This window comes from Galeopterus variegatus, unplaced genomic scaffold (assembly GCF_000696425.1).
Source record: "Galeopterus variegatus unplaced genomic scaffold, G_variegatus-3.0.2 Scaffold664, whole genome shotgun sequence".
In the NCBI taxonomy this organism is placed as follows: Eukaryota; Metazoa; Chordata; class Mammalia; order Dermoptera; family Cynocephalidae; genus Galeopterus; species Galeopterus variegatus.
The window spans coordinates 644,977-668,995 of NW_007726775.1; the positions used below are offsets into that span (position 1 = coordinate 644,977).

At 34.2% G+C, this 24,019-nt stretch overlaps 1 protein-coding gene across 1 annotated transcript in view; it reads left to right on the plus strand.

Annotated features, from left to right (window-relative positions):
• The window catches only part of LOC103589250 (chromosome unknown open reading frame, human C2orf78), a 99,875-nt gene extending 77,324 nt beyond the window's left edge, over positions 1–22,551 (plus strand). Inside the window, exon 5 of the mRNA XM_008571185.1 lies at positions 22,250–22,551. Coding sequence (XP_008569407.1) covers positions 22,250–22,551 — 302 coding nt within the window. The remainder of the gene's footprint in view (positions 1–22,249) is intronic.
• Positions 22,552–24,019: the final 1,468 nt, after the last annotated feature.

A 24,019-nucleotide genomic window follows, 5' to 3' on the forward strand; every position in this document is an offset into this window, starting at 1 on the left:
TTCCTTCCTTCTTTCTCTCTTAGCTCCCACTTATGAGTGAGGACATGTGGTATTTATCCCTTTGTGCTTTGCTTATTTCACTCAACATGTTTCTCCAATCTCATCCATGTTGTTGAAAATGGAAGAATTTCATTCTTTTTTGTGACAGAGTAGTATTCCATGGTATGTATGTATGTATGTGTATGTGTGTGTGTGTGGGTGGGGTGTGTGTGTGTGTATACCACAGTTTCCTTATCCAATCATCCATTGATGGACATTTACATTGGTTCCATGTCTTGGCTATTGTAAACAGAGCTCTGATGAACATGGAAGTGCAGGTATCACTTTGACATGATGATTTCCATTCCTTTGGGCATATACCCAGAAGTGGGATTGCCGGATTGTATGGAAGATCTATCTGTAGTTGTTTGAGAAACCTCCATACTGTTTTCCATAGTGATTGTACTAGTTTACAGTCCCACCAACAGTGTAGGAGAGTTCCCTTCTCTCCACACCCTTGCCGGCATTTGTTATTCTCCATCTTTTTATTACAGCCAGTTTAACTGGGGTGAGGTGGTATCTCAATGTAGTTTTAATTTGCATTTCCCTGATGACTAGTTGAGTTTGGTTGCTTGTGGCACCAAGAGCAAATCAGAGAGACAAAAGTAGTGACAGGAAGAAGAGTAGCAATGTCAGCCCACTTCCTGGCCTGAGTGAAGTTTAGGGATTTTAAAGGAAAAAAAGGAATGCAGATATTTGCAGAGTGTAGAAGAGGGGAAGACCTCAGAGTTTTCAGGTGGCTTAAGACAGAGATCTGGACTCTGAGATCAACAGGGTTCCTTGACTTCCTGGGGTCTGTGGTCGGTCATCTGCTGAGCCTGAAGTCCCTGATGTTCTCTTGAAGCTGGAAAACTCGAAGACAATGACCTTAGCTAAGCACCATGGGAACTTTAAAGTACCTAACTCAGACACTTGACTAGTGCTCATGACTGACATAATCTTTACTAAAAAAGAGTACGGGTTCATTATCAGCATGGCCTTTCTTTCGAGTGCCTTTGTTCAAAAAGTTGATTAAGAAAGCAGAATAAGAGGGAGACTCAGCTTTTGCTCTTAAATGCTAAGTTCATTGAGACTGTGGAACCAGGAAAAACTTCTTAAAGATACTCATAGGAGACTGGTTTCATATTCATTTTGCATTTGTTAATTTAAAAAAAAAGTTTTCATGTGTTTACCTATCAAATAGTCTCCTAAAGTGGTTTTCTCATGTGACATTGACACCAGAAATGGGGGTTCTTTTTGCTACATCCTTTCAAAGACTTGACATTGTTAGTTCTGTTTATTTTACCCATTTTGGTTGGGGTACTTGACTGTGGTATTTGTTTGTTTCTCCCTCACAACTGATGGTACTGAGCAGCTTATCACATTCATATGAAGCCCTCTTTTGTGAAGTATGTCACTCAAATTTTTTTGGCCCAATTTAAAATTGTGTTTTCACTCCTTATTTTATTGATGTTAGGAGGGATTTTTCCTTTTTTTTTTTTTTGATATATCCTGGATATGTGTAGACTATTGCTTGTTTTCTACTCTCTTAATGATGTCATTTGATGAATAGAAGATCTTAATTTTAATGATATTAATTTAGAATTTTGTTATGCTTAATGGTGTTGGGACCCTGTTTTAAACAATCTATGCCTATTCAAACCTCATGATTATAATCTTTTATGTGTTCTCCTAGAACACTCATTGTAAATAGGTTCATATTTAGCATATTTCTACAGTTCTGGCATATTATGTAGTTTATATTTTTTAATAGTAAACAAGTGTACATGGTAAAAAACTGAGAAAGAAAAAATATAGGTAAAAAAATAACTTTCTATTTCTGTTTTTTAGGCACTAAGTTTCAATTCATGCTGACAACCACTGTTAACAGTTTATGGTGTCCTTTACAAATACTCTGTAAATATGGAAGCATTAATGTGGGTGTGTGTGTGTGTATGTGTACCTTCTCAAACAAACTCTATGCTAAAATAACCTTTTCTCTGTACTTTCATTTGTTTTAATATTCCTCTGTGATGATTTCAAGCATTTTTTGGTAACAATTTTTACTTTCATTCTTTTTTCCCCTTTTTCTATTGTAACAATTCTGCAATGCCTATATCCTGATAATATGTAATTTCTATGTGCAGGCATATGTAGAATTAATTTCTAGAAGGAAAATTGATGAGTAAAAGGGAAAATAAATTTTTAATGTTGAAAGTTGCTATTATATTGTTTTATACACATTTATTTACCATCCTACTGGCAGTTAATAAACATACTTGCTTCTCCATAATGTGACATTAAGCATTTTGACATCAGCTTATCTGATGGTAAAAAGTTCTATCTCTCTGAAATTTGAGTTGTGATTGTTTTCATTTTAAGTGAAATTAGCCATATATACTTCTATTTAAGATCCTTGTAATTTCTATTCCTCTGAATGCTTTCCTCAGATCTATTTTCTATTTTACTACTTATTTACTGTTAGAAACTTTAGTAGAAATTCATGTCCAATAGGATATTTCATACGTTTGTTGAAATCTAAGTAGCAAAGTGATGTAAGAAGAGATTTTTGAGACAGAATATATAGTTCAGGGGATTTCTGCTTTGGAAACAGCAGACCCAGATGATTCACAGCCACCCTCCAGCTGAAAACTGCATAAATAGGACATTTTGAAAAAAATCCATCTGTTTGGTGGCATTTAGTAGCAATTAATATAATAATAATTTTTAGGGCCTACATGAATAAAAGAAAAAAAAAGCAAATGTGTTGACCTGGGAGATACTGCTGCTTTTCAACGGAAATAATGTCCATTTTTATCTAGATCTAGTTGTCAAGAGAAAAATTAATAACCAATATTTGTCTTTCTGTATCTGCAGCATTCTTGTTCCTTGCTTCTGTCACATTCCATATTTAATCACTAGCTCCTCTGAATTCCACCATGTACCCCTTCATCTCTAGCCTGAATGTACTATCTTAGTTCAGGTCACCTAAACAAAGACAGCTTGGAGAGGCTTAGTAGCTGTGCATATCTTTTGGTAGCTTCACAGAGACATGGGGGAAAAATATAATTCATTGTCCACTGTGGAATATACTAAAAAGCTTATGTACTTCACAGGGCCTGGTTTTCCAAAGTCTTGCAGTTTCAAATATTGACCTTGCAAGGACAGGAAATTTCCCTCAGGCTATAAGTCTCTGTTGCAAGCTAAGGATTGTGGCACAGCAGGTTTCAAATATTGACCTTGCAAAGACAGGAAATTTCCCTCAGGCTATAAGTCTCTGTTGCAAGCTAAGGATTGTGGCACAGCAGGTTGCTGGCTCAAAAGACAGACTAGTTATTGATTGTTATGTAAAGATACTGAGAAATTGCTGTTAAGAAGGAATGTTTGCTCAGATCAAACTGTTGTTGATAGGACCACTTAATTGCCTTACTGGAATGTCATCTGGCTTGTTTCAATTGCCTTACTGGAATGTCATCTGGCTCGTTTCACTGAAAGTTACCAGCCTATATTGTTAAATTATAACCCCACCTATGTCTCTTCCTGTATCTTCCTGGTCTGGAAAATAAATGCAGGAAGAGAACCCCAATTTGGTGTTAATTTCCCAAGGAAAGAATTCCTCTCTCTTGAGGGTTATGACAGGAGATTAACCACTTCAGGGCTTCTCACTGCTCAGAAGATATGGGCTTTGAGTAATCCTTTACATCTTTGTCACCCAGGGGAAGTGAGGTGACAAATCCATGGAGGATGAAGCAATGCAAAGCAACAGTCCACCAAAAGATCTGGATTTTCAATCTAGGTTTTCATTTGGACTCCAAAAAGGACTAGCCTGGGAATAAGGGTAAACAGTAAATTTACAAATCTTCAAAAGAAATAAATAAGACTTCATTGGAATTATCTCTGTCTCCTATTAGATCCAAGGAACCTGCCCTTAGTATAGCTTCCTGCTGGAGTCAAAAGTATATTCACTCCACAGGAAGATAATATCACCAGAGTTTCAATTTGGCTCCATCAGTTTTGCGTAAAATATATAACACTCAAACAAATAAAACAAGGTATATGAAAGGACATATTTGACCAAAAACCAAGAGAAGAAAATGCACAATCCAAAACTCTAGGAGGTGTGATGGCTAAATTTATGTGTCAACTTGACTGCACCATGGCGTGCCCAGATTAAATATTGCTTCTGAGTGTATCTGTGAGGGTGTTTTCAAATGTGATTAGCATTTATTGTTTTGTTTTGTTTTTTTTTTTTTGTCTTTTTTGTGACCGGTGAGTGCACCGGTCAGTCCTATATAGGATCCAAACCAGTGGTGGAAGCGCCCCTGCGCTCCCAGCGCTGAACTCTCCCGAGTGCGCCACGGGGCCGGCCCGTGATTAGCATTTAAATCAGTGGACTCAACATAGCAGATTGCTTTCCACAATGTGGATCCATCCAGTCGATTGAGGGCATGAATAGAACAAAAAGCCAGAGGAAGGAGGACTTTGCCCCTTTTTCTTCCTGGCTGTCTACATGAACTGGGGCATTGATCTTCTCTTGCCCTTAGACTGAAATTCATACCATCAGCTCTCCTGGTTCTCAGGCTTTTGGACTCAAAGTGAAATTACACCACTGGCTTTCCTAGCTTTCCAGTTTGCAAACTTCTTATAATATCCATACTTGTATCTATCTATATTTCTTTCTATTTCTATTTCTATATCTATCTATTTCCTATTAAATCTGCTTCTCAGGAGAACCCTGATTAATGCAGGGGGTTCAGATAATGAGGTTCAAGAAATAAAGTTCAAAATAACTGAAAACATAGTGCAGGAATGTAAAAAAATTGAAAAAAAAAATGAAAAATCCAACTATATACAAATAAGCAAATGCTAATTCTAAATTTAATGAATAAGCTTAATAGAAGATTAGATACACATTAAGAAGGGATTAGCAAATTGAAAGAGAAGTCAAAATAAAGCTGAAGAAAAGAAAAGATTTGGAAGAAATATATATATTGTGTGTATGTGTGTGTGTATATATATGTATATACACACACATATTTGTGTATGTATATGTGCATATATGTGTGTACAGTGAAAGACAGGTGTAACTGCTGTTCCAGAAGAAAATAGAAACAATGGAGAAAGACAGTGTTTGAAGAATAATGGTTGAGAGTTCCCAAAACCATGACAAAGCTATGAAGCCACAGTTACAACAACGACTGTGAACCATCAATAGAATAAATACAAGTAATGACAAATTTAAGCATTGCATAGCAAACTCACTTAAAACTAAAACCAAAAAAAATTTTAATAGCAGCCAAAAAAATAAGTTAAACAATGAAAACAAAATGTATTCCATAGACACAAACAAAAATAGTGGCATTATATAAATATAAAATTCTTGAATTTAAAATAAAATATACCAGTGGAGATAAAAGGGACATTTCATAATGAGAAAAGGATTAACCCGCCAGGAAAAAAAGTAAGACAAATTCTAAATTAGTAAACTCCTAATAGCATGCTGCAAAATTTTCAAAATTAAAAATTGAGATTAAATAAATGAAGAAATAAACAAATCCACAGTCAGAATTGGGAATTTTAACACGTCTCTCACAGTATCTGCTAGAGTAAGCAAAGAAAAAATCAGTAAGGATAAAGCTTTGAATAATAAAATTAACAAATTTACTCAAATAGCATATATAGAACACTGCACCCAACATCTATAAACTATATAATCTTAATAACAGGAAATGTCAAGGGATTAAAATTGCACAGGATATTTTATGTGACCAAAGTTGAATTTAGCTACAAATCAATAATAAATCTTAAGACTTTTGCATATGTTTTATATAAGCCAAAATACTTGAGTTAATTGCTGAGTCAAATAAGAAACGATAATAAAAATTCATGGATAAGAATATTTAAGCATCACCATCCATGAGTGAAAATCTTGAAACAAGTGGAGGCCATCAACAGTAGAGTGGGTACATAATCTTTAGTACATTCTACAGTGAAATATTATGCCACAGTGAGAAATAATGAACTACAGCACATGCTTCATCTGGATGAATATCAAATCTGATGATGAAGAAAAGATAACCAGACATAAAAGAGTAGCTGTTATATGATTTAATTAATATAGAGAAAAAAAAAGAATAAAACTAATCAGTAGTATAGAATTAGGTAGTTAGTTTGGAGAAAGAAAAGTTCATGGTTGATAGTGAGACACTTCTTTCATATGATAAAAATCCTCAAATAGGCCAGGAGTTTAATTCTGCTGCCTCTTAAACCGCTTTGTCTGTATTAGTATCCAAAAATGATTTGTAAAATAAAATGCACCATCAGTACACTTTCCTACACCTCACTGACACCATTGATGTCATCTGTAACTCGGTGTTCTGTACAACAGAGATGTCAATATTCCCATCTGACACTTATAGGCATGAGTGCTTACTTTATGATCAGAGAACTCTGGAGCAAAGCCAAAACCGTTCAATATTTTCCCATGTCATGCATGATACAATCTAAAGTGTTCAGCATTACCTAAAGTCCTTATACAGTCTCTTTGCTTTACACTTCTTTCTATGAACTCATCCACTCCCTTTCTTCCTCTCACTTCTTCATGAGACATGTTTCCTTGCTCTTCCTTAGATATTCCCAACACACTCCTTCCTCAGGACTTTTGCTCTTTCTTTTCTCTCTTGAGATGTTTGTGTGACTTGCTTTCATTCTCCTTTTAGATCTCTGCTCAGATATCATCATATCAGTGGGTCTTCCTTTCTGACCTCATAAAATAGCAGCTCTCCTCCTGGACTTACTTAATCTTTTGCAATGCCATCTATCTACCTATGGAGATAGACAGATATATAGATACAGATGACATAGATGTAGCTATCTGTGTTCAGTGGTTATTTTTCTCTCCATTAGAATATAAATTCCACAGAAACATGAAGTTTGTTTCCTCTCCACTGCCCAGAAGAAAGCCTGACATATAATGGTTATCAAAAAGTACTTTCAATAAACAAATTAATTCTCATCTCTCTTTCTCCCTATTTAAGTTAACCTGTTTAATCTTCAACAAGAACATCAGAAAATAAATAAATAAAAGAAAATATGAAACAACAGAAATAATACTTTGCAGATGTTTCCTATTTCTCTCATTATGGGTCCTAAAACAGAAGAAAGCAAAGAGTGATAATACAGAAAAAATTATCTTTTGGTAGTTTATAAGATGGATTTTATAAACCCACAAACAGCTACAAATCCTTATTGTACCCTATAATGGGGGGAGGGGGTAAACATGGGAAAGTTTTAAAAATTTTCTCAGTATTTGTTTACTGACCTGTAAAATTTGTTGGAAGTTGAAAAATAATGTTACTTTTCTCAACATTTTTGGTATTGATATGGAAAAGACCTGATATTTGTCGTATATTTTAAATTGTTTTTCTTTCTTAATAATAGAAATTTAAAACTTTTATATATATTTTAAGTTGTTTTTATAATTTAATATATTTAAAATTTTTTTTTCTTAAGACCTGATATTTGTCGTATATTTTAAATTGTTTTTCTTTCTTAATAATAGAAATTTTAAACTTTTATATATATTTTAAGTTGTTTTTATAATTTAATATATTTAAAATTTTTTTTTCTTAATAACAGAAATTTTAGCTGAGAATTAACAAAATTTTTACACTATTTTGCTCAACAAAAGATTATTTATTGCCTTCCTGTGACTATTCAAAAAATTCATTGAAAGATATAGTTAAAACATAATGCAAATCTTTCCATGAACTTCCTGAAGTACCCTTGTATGTGGCCATGAGATCATATTTTGGCAAAAGGATTAAGAACTGAGATAAACTGTTGGACTCCTGGATCCTACTCTCAATAACAATGAGAAATTCCCTTTCCCCTTGTTGCTGCCTTCTTCAGATGAGATGCCCATTTCATGGCAGGGTCAGAAGCCTCTCTGGACCACTTGTTGGAACCCACATAGAGTCTAGCTACTCGATTTTTTTGCATTATCATTTCAGCTCTGCATGTACTACCTAGAATTTTATCTTAGAGTAATAATTCCTTCCTTTCAAAGCCACTATATTTTTAAGTCCATTTGTTGCAGTGTCTTAACCCATACTCAAACTAATAAAACTTCCAACCATTGTATAACTTGAAAATATTTTGATTAAGAATGAGAAGACCTGTGATGTGCAGATTCTTCATATTTAAATTGATGACTTTTGCAGTCACTTCCATTCATAGTTTGTCTACATAAAAATAAATGAAGAAAATAAAGCAAAAAAAAAATTTATAAATATAAGGTAAAAGTAACCCACATATCTAGGGACACCTGTGCAAGATAATGTCCAAAGTTGTTTTTAAACTATTCTAGTCTCTATACTCAGATAGACCAGCATTTCAAGTACAACTCACAGCTAAGGATTTGAGAAAATTGCCTAACCTTTTTAAAGCTTTCTCATCTGAAGAAATAGAGGAATTAAGGGCATCTATCTCAATGGCTTTGGGAGGAGTGTGTGAAGCATTACAGATGCCATGCTAAGCATAGTATGTGACATATGATAAATTTCTAATACGTGACAGCTGGCATAATTAGCATTATTGACAGAAGTTTTTATTTAATGCCACAGTGCACATTAATTCACTGTGAATATCCACCGAAGGATTTTCAAAGGCAACTTGCAACGCTTCCCAAAGGCCTGGATTATGGAACAAATACTGGCATTTGTTTTTTTATTATCAATATACATTGTAATTGTTTCCAAAAGTTATAAGCATTTTAAAGCATTAAAGGATTCTTATCATTACTCAATAAATGTTGATTTTCAACACCTTAGAAGGGAGTTTGTCAAAAACACTGTTGCTAAAAATCTTCATTCTCAAAAGATTGCAGAAATGTGTGAAAATCCAGATACCCATTTTAGTTGAAACAGTGATGGTTCATTCACCACAAGCAACTGAACACTTAAGGAAAAACTAAAATTTGCACCAGAAAAATTAATTTTGTGCCACGTATAAGTTATAATATACCTTTCTAATTTAAACTTGTCAAATAGAAACAAAATATTGTAACATGTGAGGATAATAAAGATTTAATTATAAATCAAATCAAATGGTCAGAAATAAAGTCATTGGAAAGAATAAATTATTAAAATTTTATAGCTTTTTAATTCATTCACACGTTATGTTCCTTGTAAAGCATGTAAACAAAATATACTATTTCTTAATTATTTTAAGAACTGAGACTTAATAAGTCAAAGTGGTTTAAATAAGACTGTGGACCACATAGGTTGATATGACTGAGCTTCTTTGTTCTTTTTTTTTATTTGGGAGTTCAATACCATGTTGCAGGAAAAAATCCACACAGAAAAGAAAGGACCGTGTGCCAATAAATATTTTCACTATTTGCTTTAGAATAATTCATCAGATCAAATTGTCGGAGTCAAATTCTGCTCACCTGGACCCATGACTCATTTTTGAAAAAAAACAGTTTACATGCCAAGACCTATTTCAGGACACTTAATTTTGCTGTATTCATCAATTCTAAACTACTACTTCACAACTTTTGCCTGATTTTAATCAGTTCCCCATCTGGAAAGAGTGACTCTAAATCACTTAACCCGAGATGCCAAGGTCTGTAAATATCCACTTCCTGACTTCCTCTTTCTACAACACTGCTAAGACTCTCAAAGTTGTGTTCTCCTTACAACATTAAGTTCTAATATGTTTAGCTATGAGTTATTAACAGTTACACTGATTTTATTTGGGAGTTCAACACCATAAAAGCTGAATTTAAATGGCACATAAGCTTGTTTGAATTTAGGTAACATATTTAGTGTTAAATTCAAAATAATCACATTTGCTTATATTTTCATTTGAAAAATAATACTGAATTAATAACTTTTATTTACACATACTAATGTATTTACAAATATACATGTATGTATATCTGAATCATTTTAATATTGAAGTAATTATCTTAGATATTTCTAGATTATAGGTTTTAACTCAATTGCAATTCACAAATAAAATCTACTAAAATTGAATAATCAATTATTTATTTTACATGTTCAATGTTAAAATTACTACAAAAGAAATCTCAAATGCCAAATTGCACTTTGATTTTAATAAATATGGTCTTTTTTTCTAATTTTTTAATACTAAAAATACACTTTGATTTAGATATTTCCTACAAGATAGTATACATATTGAAGTTAAGTAGGTGTACACACATACAAACACACACACAGAAAAAGAGCAAGAGATTATCATCTTACATTAGTAGAATTTACATACAGAGATATGATGTAAGCAAACAATTATTTTGATCATTTTGACTAAAGTTATTTAGTAAACATAATCATCTCATCACGTCATAGAAAAATCAAGCAAATTGCTTTATGCTAATTTATGGGTACCTTCATAATTGCATTTATTTAAAAACTTATTAGTAAAATATTATTTAGTTAGTTTAATTTTGATTCTAATAACACATTGTTTAAATCTGCCTCCAGAGATTGCTATTTTATTTTTTATTTTGTTCATGTAAACAAAAATATTGTATATGATACACACATACAAACATAAATTCACACATATGAATAGAAAACTATTAAAGTTGTCTCATAAAGTCATGCCAAACAATTAATTAATAAATCAACTAATTTATAAATATAAAGGATTTATATTTAATCCGTGGACAGACAGTTAACTTTAAATGAAGTGCACTGAGTTAATTTTTTCCTGATAACATGGGGCAATATAGATAAATATTAATATTTATTGCATGTGTTTTATATTTTAAAAAGTCACCATTTACTCTTCAGTCCATTTAAAATAGTATTATCTTAATTAATCTCCCCCCCAAAAAAATTCCATATAGTTTGGGCCAACATATATTTCAGAATAAACAGAGGTACTACAAAATAGATATGATTTAATTTCCTATAGCTAATCTCCAAGTATGTACATCCTGATATATTTAATATATTGAAAAGATAATCTTACTGAATTGAATTAAATTAAGTTTGAAACAAATGTAAGGTTATATGTATAGAAAACCATCATGCACTGCCACAAAACAGAATGAAAGATGAGGACAAAATAAGCAACATTTTGACTGAAAAAAACCCCAAAAAATGAAGACCTATGCATGATATTTTACTCTGACTGTATTATTATGTTTTGTGAAAAAGTCAATGTAACATCTGTATAAAATATTAATTCAAGTAATACAGGAGAATAAGAAGAGTAAAACATATATTCCTATTAGTGTATCAAATTCAATTGTGTTCTTTAGGTTTCTGTATTTTCTATTTATTAATAATAAATGAGTAAAATGAAAGAGGCTTCCAAGAAAACTAAAAATACTATTGAAAAGATTAAATATTTTAAAATTATAAAATATTATTTGAGCAGTGTTATAATATTAAAACTCAATCGTGAATAGATGTTAATCAGAAAATGTACAGGTAGACAGGCCGGCCCGGTGGTGCACTGGATAGTGCGCCGCTTGGGAAGCGCAGCAGTGCTCCCGTCCGAGGGTTCAGATCCCACATGCAGACCGGTTCCCGCTCACTGGCTGAGCGAGGCGCGGGAGCGACGCCGAGGGTTGCGATCCCGTTGCCGGTCCCCGGTCCGGTACGGGGGCAACACTGAGGGTTGCGATCCGTTGCCGGACACGGAAAAAAGAAAAAAGAAAAAAAAAAAAAAAAAAAAAAAAAAAAAAAAAAGAAAATGTACAGGTAGAACATATATTGTCTTTGAAATATTTTAATATTTAAATTAAACTTTAAATGCAGACACTATAGAAAAAGATTGACATCAATTGATAACCATTTTTTAGCAGGATGTAAAGGATTTACAGTAAGATGTAAAGTCAGCTGGTAGTCTCTCTGTCCTTTTTTCATAGTAATGCATTTTCTAATTTGTACATGGTATATGGCCTTCAGAAGAAAGACTACATTTTCTATTAAAAAATCTTTATTTGATTGCCATAGGTAGGCATAAAATGTGACAAAGTAGTCACTGTGGAGGCTTACATTTTCTTTACAAATTCTCTGTAATGTTCTTAATTTTATCTGTCTCCTTCCTTCCTTACTGCTGAGTGCAGTACTGATGTAATAGTTAATGTGGTAGCAGGTATTTTGGATCATGGGGTAATTTTGAGAATAGATTCCACACATTTTGGAAATATAGTAGAAGTACCCTGGACTGACCAACGCCTCCAGTCTTTTTGAAAGTAAGAGGAAAATAAAGTCCTATTTAGTTTAATTTTTATTTTGGATCATGGGGTAATTTTGAGAATAGATTCCACACATTTTGGAAATATAGTAGAAGCACCCTGGACTGACCAACGCCTCCAGTCTTTTTGAAAGTAAGAGGAAAATAAAGTCCTATTTAGTTTAATTTTTATTAGGAGATGAACCAACTGATATAGATCTAAAATTGTTTAATTCCATATTCTTTCAATTTTGAAAATTTTTACACAATAGAATGAGATCAGAACTTCAAATCAAGAATGAGGATGTCTTGCTTTGCCTTGCTTTGAAGGGAGATTAATTTTAAGAAGCCATTAAGTTTTAAAACTTTCTAGTCCAGCAAAATGAAAGAAAATTGGGTTATAAAAAGAGTTATGGGAAAATGTTAATGAAAGTACAGTGAGAGAAGGCTACTAAAATAAAGGCCATTGTGTTCAAGTTGTGATTTGGGCGGTGTGGGAGGATATACAGCTTCATATCAATAAATTTGCTTTGGCTAAGAAATATTTTATCAAAAACATTCTGGAATTGAATCTCCTGGGAGCTTTTATATACTAATATAAAATGCAGATGTAAAGACAGAGTGGATGTTTGGAATTTTGCACACACCCTCCTGTTTTTTAAGGAACTTCTAAAATGAACATCCTGTTCATATCAAAAGTTTTCCAAAGGAGCCATTTAATTTTCAATTATCCTCAGTAAAATTGTGCCATTCTTAAAGACCAGTGCAAGAATTAGAATCACAGTTTGATTTACACATAGAAAGCAGTAATCTGACACACAGGTACCTAGACTTAGAAAGAAGTAGACCTATGAGTGGTGTCTGCAAATTGTCCATCAACAGTTTTGCTTATGCAGCTTATGACTCAGGTCCCTAACCCACTGGCTGGTCATCTCCAACAAAGACCTGACAAATAATTTTTGGCAGACAGAGGTTTTAGAGAGAAATTTGTTTTTATCAGCCTCTCAGGGACAAAACAAGAAAAAAATTTAGGAAATTTCTCACAGGATTTGAGAGGTAAATCAAGGAAACTTTGTCTGTAAAAAACACTATTCTGTTGAAGCCTAAATTCATCAGTTTTTACATCCAGCTTGCGAGCTTAACAAATAGGTATTGTGTTGAAGTTCAGACACAACACAATACCTATCTCACTATCACTATATATATAGAGAGAAATAAGGTTATCAATATCCTCTTGCAACAGCTTCATTAATCACCAACTTAATCTATTTTTCACTATGAACTTTTTAGCCAGCACAGTCCAATTGTTTCTCTAATGACCTTCCTGCTTATAGTACCATCAAGTGTGTTTATCAAGATGATCTCACCTCAGATGCTTAACGACTGGGATCTATTTTTGTTCAAAGATCTTTTAAAAATGTTAAATGAGGAGTTAGAGATTTGGAAATTGGGCCTTTGCCAATCCAGTTTTTGCTTGCAAATCAAATCCTTTTATTCTTGGCTAAGGCTGGTCATAAAAAGTGAAGACAGAACTGATATCATGTGTGCTTCAGGATACATCCTTGAATGCTGTCTTACAGTGTTAAAAAGCTCATTCCTGACATTTTCAATTGATTCATTCTTTCTTTACTTGTAGTGCTGGATTATAATCCAATCTATTATACAGGAAAGACTTTAGGAAAAGCCTTCCAAAGGTGTTGTCCAGCATCGGCATAGGTCTAAGTCTTTATGGTCCTGGTGCAATTTGGATTCTTATAAATCACCCTCAAAATCTCCCCAGTCTGTCTTTACCTTCCAGTTTTTCCTTGTTGGTGCTATGTTCATCCTCTTTCCAATGACATTCCTTTTTGTGACTCAGCAAAATGTAGTGTTGTTACTAATAAGGCTGATTCCGCCCAGGATAAAAGTTTTCATATCTGATCAGATAATCAAAGAATTCTCAAAGCACTGCTTAGTCTAGGAAAATACTTGAGAGCTTAACAAAAAGAATTTGGAGTTCAGAATACAATACAATACCTATGTCCTATCTCTATCACTATTGTGGGGGGGTCTCTTGAGTGGAAAGTTAAAAGGCCCTCAGAGGAGTGTTTCTAAGTTGGAGATTTTGGTCTGTAGCAGTGACAGTGTTGACCAGATTTCAGTGAGGCTTCTAAAATTGTCATCTTTTTGACTCCCCCAGAAAACCACACAGATAACCAATCTATTACTCAAGCAAAACTAAGTTTATTAAACTTACTCTAGTAAGAGAGAAACCATCTAGACAGAGTCTTACTAATTCTTAAATGAAGTTAGTTGGTCATGGGAAGATATTTATACTTTTTGAGTCTCTGCTCAAATGGTTTAAGAGTTTGCAAGACAGGAAACATTAGAATAATGCTAAATTGATGATATAATAGTTTAGGATCGATGGAACTATGAGGTGAAAATTGTAAAGCAAATCGTAAGAAGTAAATTGTTTGAAAATGAGCTGTTTGGTCAGCTTGCTTTCTAGTTATTTGATCAGAGAGATTTTTTTCCAGATTCACAATGTGGTTTCCTGACAATGGAGGTATGTACTGGTTTACAACACCAACTTTCTGAGCAAGAACTTCCTGAAACAAATAGTTATACAATGTTGTCATAGGTAATCTTGGTTCTTAATCTTGATAATCAAATTATGTGCATGCTGGGGATCATAATTCTCAACACTAAGCACAATCCATGAATATAAATATTAATATTAGATTGTATTAAATCATCTTTTATGAAATGAAAAAACACAAAAAATAATTTGAAAGATAATTCTAGCATGTGGGAAGGTATTTGCAACATATAAAATAAACAATCAAATATATGTTAAAAAGTTCTACAAATCAGTAAGAAAAATATAAACTATCTTGGAAAATTGAACATGAATACTTTCATTATAAAGCAATACTGACTTCAAGTTGATACACTAAAATCACTATTGAGTATGTGTATATGGAAACATATTCCAGAGAAATCAGTGATAAATTCTTTCTGATGGTGAAAAGTAAAGATACACTAAATGGATATCTCAATAGAATAAGAGAAAAATAAAACACAAATATTCTGAAATGTGAATTTTATACAGCACTTAAAAATTACAAATGTGACTTCTGCAGGTCACACGGATGACTCGTGTGAAAAAACAAAAGTTCAGAAAGATACTTAACATTATCATGCAGTAAAATCCCAAATTATAACATTTTATGGATATATACTATATCTTGTGGCAAAATATAAAAGCCTTGAGAAAACATGTAAATCCAAACTTCAGGACCAGGGTTTCTTTGGTAGAGAGAGAGGAACTCATTTCAAATGAAAATCTAACTCAATTTTATAGACCTACTAGTATGGCTTAATGTTAACTGTTGTTAAATATGTTTGTTAAGAAGAAGGCTGCTGCCACATTTTTCTCTTAGCTTTTCTGTTTATGTTAAATATTTCATGATTAAAAAACAAAACAAAACAAAACATTAATTCAGAATACAAATAATAAAGGAACAAAAATAAAATTATTTTACAGAAATATATTTATGTATGTATAAACATTTATGTCCAAAGATGTTTCTTGCTGTTTTGTAAGAAAGAATTACTGGAAACAATTTAAACATTAAGCAATGAGAAAAGCAGGAAGCAAAATGTATTCCTTTCAAATAATCTGCAGGTATTAATAAAAATGTCTTAGCTCTTCAGTAAACTAGGGAAAATTGAACAAGTTGCCCAGATTATGCAATGTGTTCTCTCATTTAGGTAAATATATGTAATATGTATTTTTTTCATCAAATACTTATTGAAACATCTTACATATTAAGCCCTAACATAAGGATGTGTGTACACATGTTTTTACGCATTTGGAAGGAATACAACAGGCTTTTAGTAACACTTATTTTTGGAAAGTAGGTGGCATTGGGGATGGAGAGAAGCAGTTATGCATTATTCTTGTAATGATAACAGGAAAATGTTGAAAGTAACAAACCCCCCAAACATGCAAAAATAGAAATGAGTACAGGAAAGCTGGAGTATACATTTAGAAACAAGGCATGAGTAGGGATTTGTCTTTTTTTTTTTTTTTCCTAATCCTCATTTACAAGGACATTTTCAAAGAGGAGGTTTTCTGTTACCCTCTCCATTAATTAATAATCTATTAATAAAAGAATCAATTCTGAATTTGCATAGACAAAATGACATAAATGCACAATTAAGGATTTTTATAGAACATGTTGTCATGTCAAAATGCTGTGCATGGGCTTTAAATGCATTGCTTCCAGATTAGGAGCCAAATAATTGCCAAAAAGACAGTGTGGTTATTTTAATACAAAACTCCTTATATTAAATTATCATATCTTAAAATAAAGAAACATCTACTATTTTGTTGTTCCTATTTTTAACTTGTACTTGAAGCTATAAAATTTGAATCAGGAAATTTATTTTATTTTTTAAACCAGAAACTTCAGAGGAGTTTTAGTAATTAGCTCATGGTAGTTTCAGATGCTGGATTGATTCCCAGGTCTTAGTCTTCTCTCCTGTGGGAAATTTTGATTATAAAATTCAAAGGCTGACCTTGGTGATTTTATAAAGAATATTATATTCAGTTCGACCTTCACAATCTAGATTGAAAGAAGATGAAAGGATTAGCTGAAATTGAACACTATGCCTACAGTCCAAGGAAGAAAGAAAAAAAGTTAAACTTTCAGAGTTATAAATTATACATGAGTAGATATATGCTAATAGTATAATCTGAAGTCACCAGATTTCCTCCATTATGTGAAGGTGTAGGTGTTAGGTTAGTTGAATGGTAATAATGGCTTTAAAAAGACAGTGAATTGCTTGGGCAGAAAAAAATATTTTCTTAATTTTATAATTCCACATTGTATAAAATGCTTGTTAGGTGTTAGGTTAGTTGAATGGTAATAATGGCTTTAAAAAGACAGTGAATTGCTTGGGCAAAAAAAATATTTTCTTAATTTTATGATTCACATTGTATAAAATGCTTGTTAGGTGTTAGGTTAGTTGAATGGTAATAATGGCTTTAAAAAGACAGTGAATTGCTTGGGCAAAAAAAAATATTTTCTTAATTTTATAATTCCACATTGTATAAAATGCTTGCAAATGAACAAATTTTCTATATAAATGGTAAGTAAAATTACCAGCATTTTAGATCACATTTAAATTACTTTTGTATAGGTGTTCAAATACTAAAAAATAGTTTTTTGTCCTCACAAAAATTTTATGAAAGTTATTGTAAAAGTATTTATATACATTTACTTATTTAATAAATCATTCTAAGGAAAATTACCAATTACTTACATTTGTTTAAGGAAAGTGTCCTTAATATAAATTGGCTGTCCTTTGACTCATTTCAAAAAATGTTATTTTGTTTAGATTAAAAGATTACCAAACTCTCTCTCCTTCACAGTTGAAAACATTACAATACAGATTTCTAAAATATGCCATGATAATTGGAGTTTTGTAAGAGATAAAAGTCAAAAAAATAAAAGCATGGTACAATATACCAGGCAAACCATCTTTTCGATTTACCAAGAAAAACACAGCTTGTCACATTCTGAGGAAACAGACTTTTTGTCATCGTTAGACATCAAATACAAGGCTGCTTCTGTCCTTGCTGTCCCTTTTACCATTGATCAGTGTTTTCATTTCTTATTACATTGATTCAAAATTGCTCCCTTTGAGAAGGGGTGGAAGGGCATCTCCTGGTACCATATCCCGCTTCTCTTGTAAGTGCAGCTCTGTTCAGACTAAGCCTACAAGATTCCAACAGTTGATGCTGAAACATGGAAATCAGCCTTACTTCATCATTACTAACTCCACTATTTTCCCATTAAAAATAGACTTTTTGCTTTTAAAATATTTTGGGATTTGTGGGTAGACAGCTGGATTATGGGAAACATAGTGGGGTATACAGACGATGACAGTGCTGCAAGCATTACATATTTATTCCCCAATATCTGAATGTAAATAAAGCCAGAATCACAAAGGTCAAACGCTGAGAATCCAAATAAACAATGCCAAAGTCAATTTTGCCATGAATGACAAACTAGACTTTGATTTATCTGATGTCACATCATTTAGTTCTTTAAGGTGTTCATCATAGTGACAGGATTATTTAGAAAAATAAATTGTGTACTGTTTATCAGCACTAGGTATTTTTTCCTTATCAATTCCATGATGACAGACACGCACATATGTGCTCTTGCCTCAGGTTCTATCATAACTCAGACCTGCAGGTAGAAATTGAAGAAAATTTTCCCCAACCCTCAGTCCTCATCCAGATTTCCCTTAATGAAAGCCTCCGACTAATAATTAAAGCAATAAATATATAGTGAGTGTTTACTAAGTTCTCAATGATTTTAGGAACTAAGGATCCAGCAGTGAAAAGGACATCAGGCAAGTAAGTTCCCAGAGAAACAGATACTAAAAATTTAGGTTGTAAATTACTATAAAAATGTAAGAGAAAATTTTTTACATATAATACATGTCTTTTATTTAGTGTATGAATGTTATCAACAATGATTATAGCAATTGTTAATATGTATCAAGGTTTTACCTTGTGTCACGTGCTGGGCTTCAAAGTATATACATATTATTGATGCAGTTCTCACAATCAAGCTATGATCATTCTGATTTTACAGCTGAGATAAAAGTGAAACTTTGAGAAGTGAAATAATTTGTATATATGTGTTGGAACCAAAAGTTCAATTCAGGATCTATGTGATCAGAGAAAGAGTCAAAGGTAATCTTTGAGCTATTATGTATGTAAACATAAGTGAATAGAAGAAAAAAACATCAGTACGAGTATAATACAATACTGCCTCTACTTTTAATGTGCCTTTAGCATGTGTAAACAAAAGAAAAATGATGCTCTCAGAAGGAGGAAGGAAAGTAATTGAGAACTTCAAGTTGAAGATTCTATTTCAAAAGTAAAAAACATGGAATTTGTCTCCTAGGTAATGGAGTAAAACTCATACCTTCTAATTATGGAGACTTCGTAGTCAAATGGTGGGTTATAATTATAGTTTAGTAAATATTTATATAAGAAACTAGATTATAACCCCCCAAATTGAAAATTGAATCTGAGGCAATGGCCATGACCCTGGTGAAGAATGCATATGTAAAGGTGAATGCCGTATTTCATAACTTTTAGTGAATGGAGGAATATCAGTGAACTATAGTAAGAGGATTTCTGAAACATTACTATGTAAGTCTCTTCAGGCTCTAATGAACATGTTGTGCTCAGCAGTCATCTGTACAGATGTGAGGAAAGGATAAATGAGGTCTTGTTAGAGCTTTCTGATAAGATTTAATACGTGATTGCCAGTAGGTTGTCAAGAAAAGGAGGGACAAAGAACGTGCATTTTAAGTTTTCACTAGCAGACTAAATTTAAAAACAAAGAAACACCCAATTCTTCCAGGCAGTGGAGGAACACCAGTGCCTAATGTTTCCAGTGTTTTGGAAGAAAGGCCACCTTTTTCTCCTCAATGGGAAATATCACCCAAGACAGGGGCTTACAAGTTGGGAGGTCACCAAGCCTGTGGAGGAAATAACAAAATACCAGATCTGCTGGTGTTTTACAGGAATTGTGTTCCTTTACCTGTTACTACTCTGAGGTACTGGAAAAATATACAGGAAGTAGTGTGTTTTCTTGCTGTGTCAGGGTGTGAGCATATGTGGACGGGGAGGGATGACACTGGTAGAATGTCTTCAGATGTTCAGCTTTAAATTTGTAACCACACTACAATACTCAAAACATAAAAGTAGTCAATGACAGTGGTTGAATATCTGAACTCTATAAAATAAACTTTTTTTGGTGCACTTTGATTTTGGAGAACCTCAGGTTAATTTCCTAAAGTTTTAACAAAAACTAGAAAAAGTGTGATTTTGTTTAGTATTGAGGTTAGAGACTTATGGAGGACAGTGAACTTGAGTGTTTTAGATCCAGGAATATGAATCCCACATAGAATATGTGTGTCTTGGGATAATATTGAGTACACTAACCGGCTTCAAGTTCAACCTTATTGAAAGATTACCTTCTGCTTCTTCCAATGGCTGAAGATGGCTAAGGGAAAGAAAACTCTTCTCTCCAGGAATATGAATCCCACATAGAATATGTGTGTCTTGGGATAATATTGAGTACACTAACCAGCTTCAAGTTCAGCCTTATTGAAAGATTACCTTCTGCTTCTTCCAATGGCTGAAGATGGCTAAGGGAAAGAAAACTCTTTGAGTAATAAAGCCACGGCCACCAGAAACTGCCAATGTGCATAAAGACTAATCACAGAAGTTAAAGTTTGAAGACAGCTATAACCCTTCAGAAGCCTACTGCTTCGATGAGGAGATGCTGGTATCTTAATTAAAAAATTATATTTATTTATTTATTTATTATTATTTTTTTGTCCTTTTTGAGACCGGCCGCACCGCGCTCAGCCAGTGAGCGCTGTGAGTGCACCGGTCATCCCTATATAGGATCTGAACCCTCTGCGGGAGCGCTGCTGCACTCCCAGCGCCGCACTCTCCCAAGTGCGCCATGGGCTCGGCCCTATATTTATTTTTTTAATAGCACGAAAACACGCAAATGAAAAAATGCTTCAAGCTCTGTATAGTTGCTTGCTCTCGGTCATTTAAATAAGGATTATTTTCATCACCTTCTAAATTCTTTTCTCTTTTTCAATATTACTATCAAAAACGTATACTCCTTTCGTATTTTAAAGGATTTTAAAGAGTATGACAATTACTCATTATAGATCACATTTGAAACAATTTGTTTGCACTAGGATCTTAAGAATATTTCAAAAATGGAAAGGAACTTAAGGCCTTCTGATCTAGTACAAAATTAGTAATTTTTATCATAACAGACACGCATAATATATGTTTGGATATATTACTATTTATTGCTGTTATTTATTACTATTTTAGTTAATTAAACAGATACTACTGATTCTTTGTCTACCTGTAACTCTTCTGAATTTCTTTAGGGAAGTAAACATGAGAGAGAAGATAGAAAATGCAAAATCAAAGTATACATTTACAGGCATCTAGTTGTAGGTAATTCCCAAAGCAAAGGCTCATTCTTGGTCAGAGCCTGAGTTTTGGTCTCAAAGCCCTCCTCGGGGGTCTCAGCTGAGTAAAAATCCCTCTCTAGCTCCATGACTAGCTGAACGTGCTGCTGTCCACACAAAAGGAGACCTTAATGAGAGATCTGCTTATCACTACACATGACAGCAACAAGGGGAGGGGGAGGGCTATATTCAAGTGACATATGACATTTTTAAATAGCTTTAATACAGTTGTTTAAAAAAATAACATTCTACTAGGAAAGAATGTTTAAGAATTAATCTTTCTCCTGAAGGGGGGAAAAAAAAGAATAAAAAGAAAAAACAGTAGTAGGATATTTTTAGGTAAGTTTGTATTTGGAAATTTTCTAGACATTTACAACATAACTCACAATAACTCATGGAGAATGTTTACTATGAACCACACAGTATAAGAGATTATAAGTGTACCAGTATAAATCAACCATTACTTTCAAAATAATATCAATAGTTGCTGTGGTTTGAATGTCGCCCCAAGCTCATGTTGGTGCTTAACCCCCAATATGGTGGTGGAAGGTAGGGCCTTTAACAGGTAAATGGATTGATTGATCCATAGAGTAATGGCTTAATGGGTTGTCATGGGCTTGGACTGGTGGCTATATAAGGAGAGCACATCAAAGAGCTCTTGCCATTCTCGCCATGTGATACCCTGCATTGTTGTAGAGCTCCCACCCAGTAGGCCCTCACCAGATGTGCCCTCTGTACAAATGGACTTCCCAGCTTCTGAAAATGTAAGAAATAAATTTCATTTTCTCACCCAGTTTCAGATATTCTGTTATAAGTGACAAAAATGGACAAACACAGCTACCAGGGTCTCCTTGGTGCCAGCTGGGATTCTCCAATCCATGGATGAGGCTGCCCTCACACCCTCTATGCCCTCACTACAGTTTGCCACTCCCAGGCTCCCTGCTCCTGGCTCCCCTGGCCGGCCTGGCGCCCTGGCAGCTTTCAGTGGCCGCTGCTCCACTGCTCTTGCTGCTGCTCCTGCTGCTGCTGAGCCTCGTGCATGGTGCATCAGCAGAGTGTGTGGTGAAAAATGGCAAAGGGACAGCTTGTATAATGGCCAACTTCTTGGCCGACTTCTTGATGAACTGTGATACTAAGAGTGGCTCTAAGTATGTGAACTTTGACCTGCTGTCAAATGCAGAAGTGCTAAATAGTATCTCTGTTGTGAAGAGAATACTTCTGACCTCAGTCTCATGATTGCTTTTGGAAGAGGACATACACTGACCCTCAATGTCACAAGAAATGGAGCATGTTAGAGTGTCCAGCTCATGAGTTTTGTTTATAACTTGTCAGACACACACATTTTCACCTAATGCAAGCTCCAAAGGAGTCAAGACTGTGGAATCCGTAATTGACATCAAGACAGAGATACATAAAAATACAGGTGTGCTAGTGGCACCCAAGTCCACATGGACAACGTAACTGTCATGCTCCGCAATGCCACCATCCATGAACCTTTCAAACCACAGCATTAGTCATGTCTCAAAGAAATTTAAAAATGTTATTAAAATCCTACTGGGGTGACACTTTATAATAATCTTTATACACAAATATATAAGGACAACTGAGTGACTTGCTCAGAGGCTTCAAAATTGTGAATGGACAGAATGACTACTTTTTCACTCATTTGATTAATAAATGCTATTTCAGTTGTATTTCCACGGTACCTCTGTACTTAAGAGTACGTTCTCTCTTTTGTTTCCTCCCACCATGTGATCTGCTTGTACCTGGCAGCTGCCTGCCACTGTCTGCCATGAGTAGAAGCAGCCTGAGGCCCGTGCCAGATGTAGTTGTCCCAGATCAACATGGCAGAATAGACAGTCCCCCGCATCACTCTCTCACACAGATCAACCAATTTACAACTATGAAAAAGCAATGACAGCCAAGCTGGGGTGACTAGAGCTCAGGGGAAGAGAAGGAGAGAACTATGGAGTTCATGAAGGTGGGAGAAGCCACGATGAGAGAAAGAAAAAACTGTTCCAACCATTTCAAATCACAGCGACTTCCAGGCTGGAGTTTCTGAGCACATGGAGCAGGAGCTGGTAAAAGCTGCAGCTCTGCCCACGGGATGAAGATACTTGGAGGCGGCAGGGGAGAAGAGGGACTTGGTGGCCCTCAGGCCAGCAAGACCACTAATAGGGTTCCTGTGGACCCACATAGGAGCAAGGAGCCAGAACAGCTGAAGAAAAGGAGCCACTCAGAGGCCAGTGAGTCATCTCAAGGGACTGGAGCACGACCCATCCCATGGAAAGTGTTTGGAGGACGGGTGGTGGGGGAGATTGGCCCACTGGAGGAACACTGGGGCACAGCAAGTGTTGGGAAAATGCAAAAAATAATTTTCTCATAAGTCTGTTTTGTCCTTGAAGTAATATTTTGTCTTTGAAACAATGCTCATTACACTAGTCTGGCCTCTAATCACTACTTGCATTTTTGGTTTCTGTAACTGAGCTTGCTTATCTATGCTAGCCTAGTGAATGCTGAGAAAAGAAAAAGAAAATGTAAAAACCCTGGAAGCCTCCACTTTTAAAAACTTTGTGAGACCTGAGCTCAGGGTTCAGATTTTCAAGCATTAGCTTGTCTGGGCCTGCTGGCATAATAAATACCTTACTCTCCAACCCTCCGAGTGCTAACTGCTTCTTGCCAAGCCCATTTCCACAACACAAGG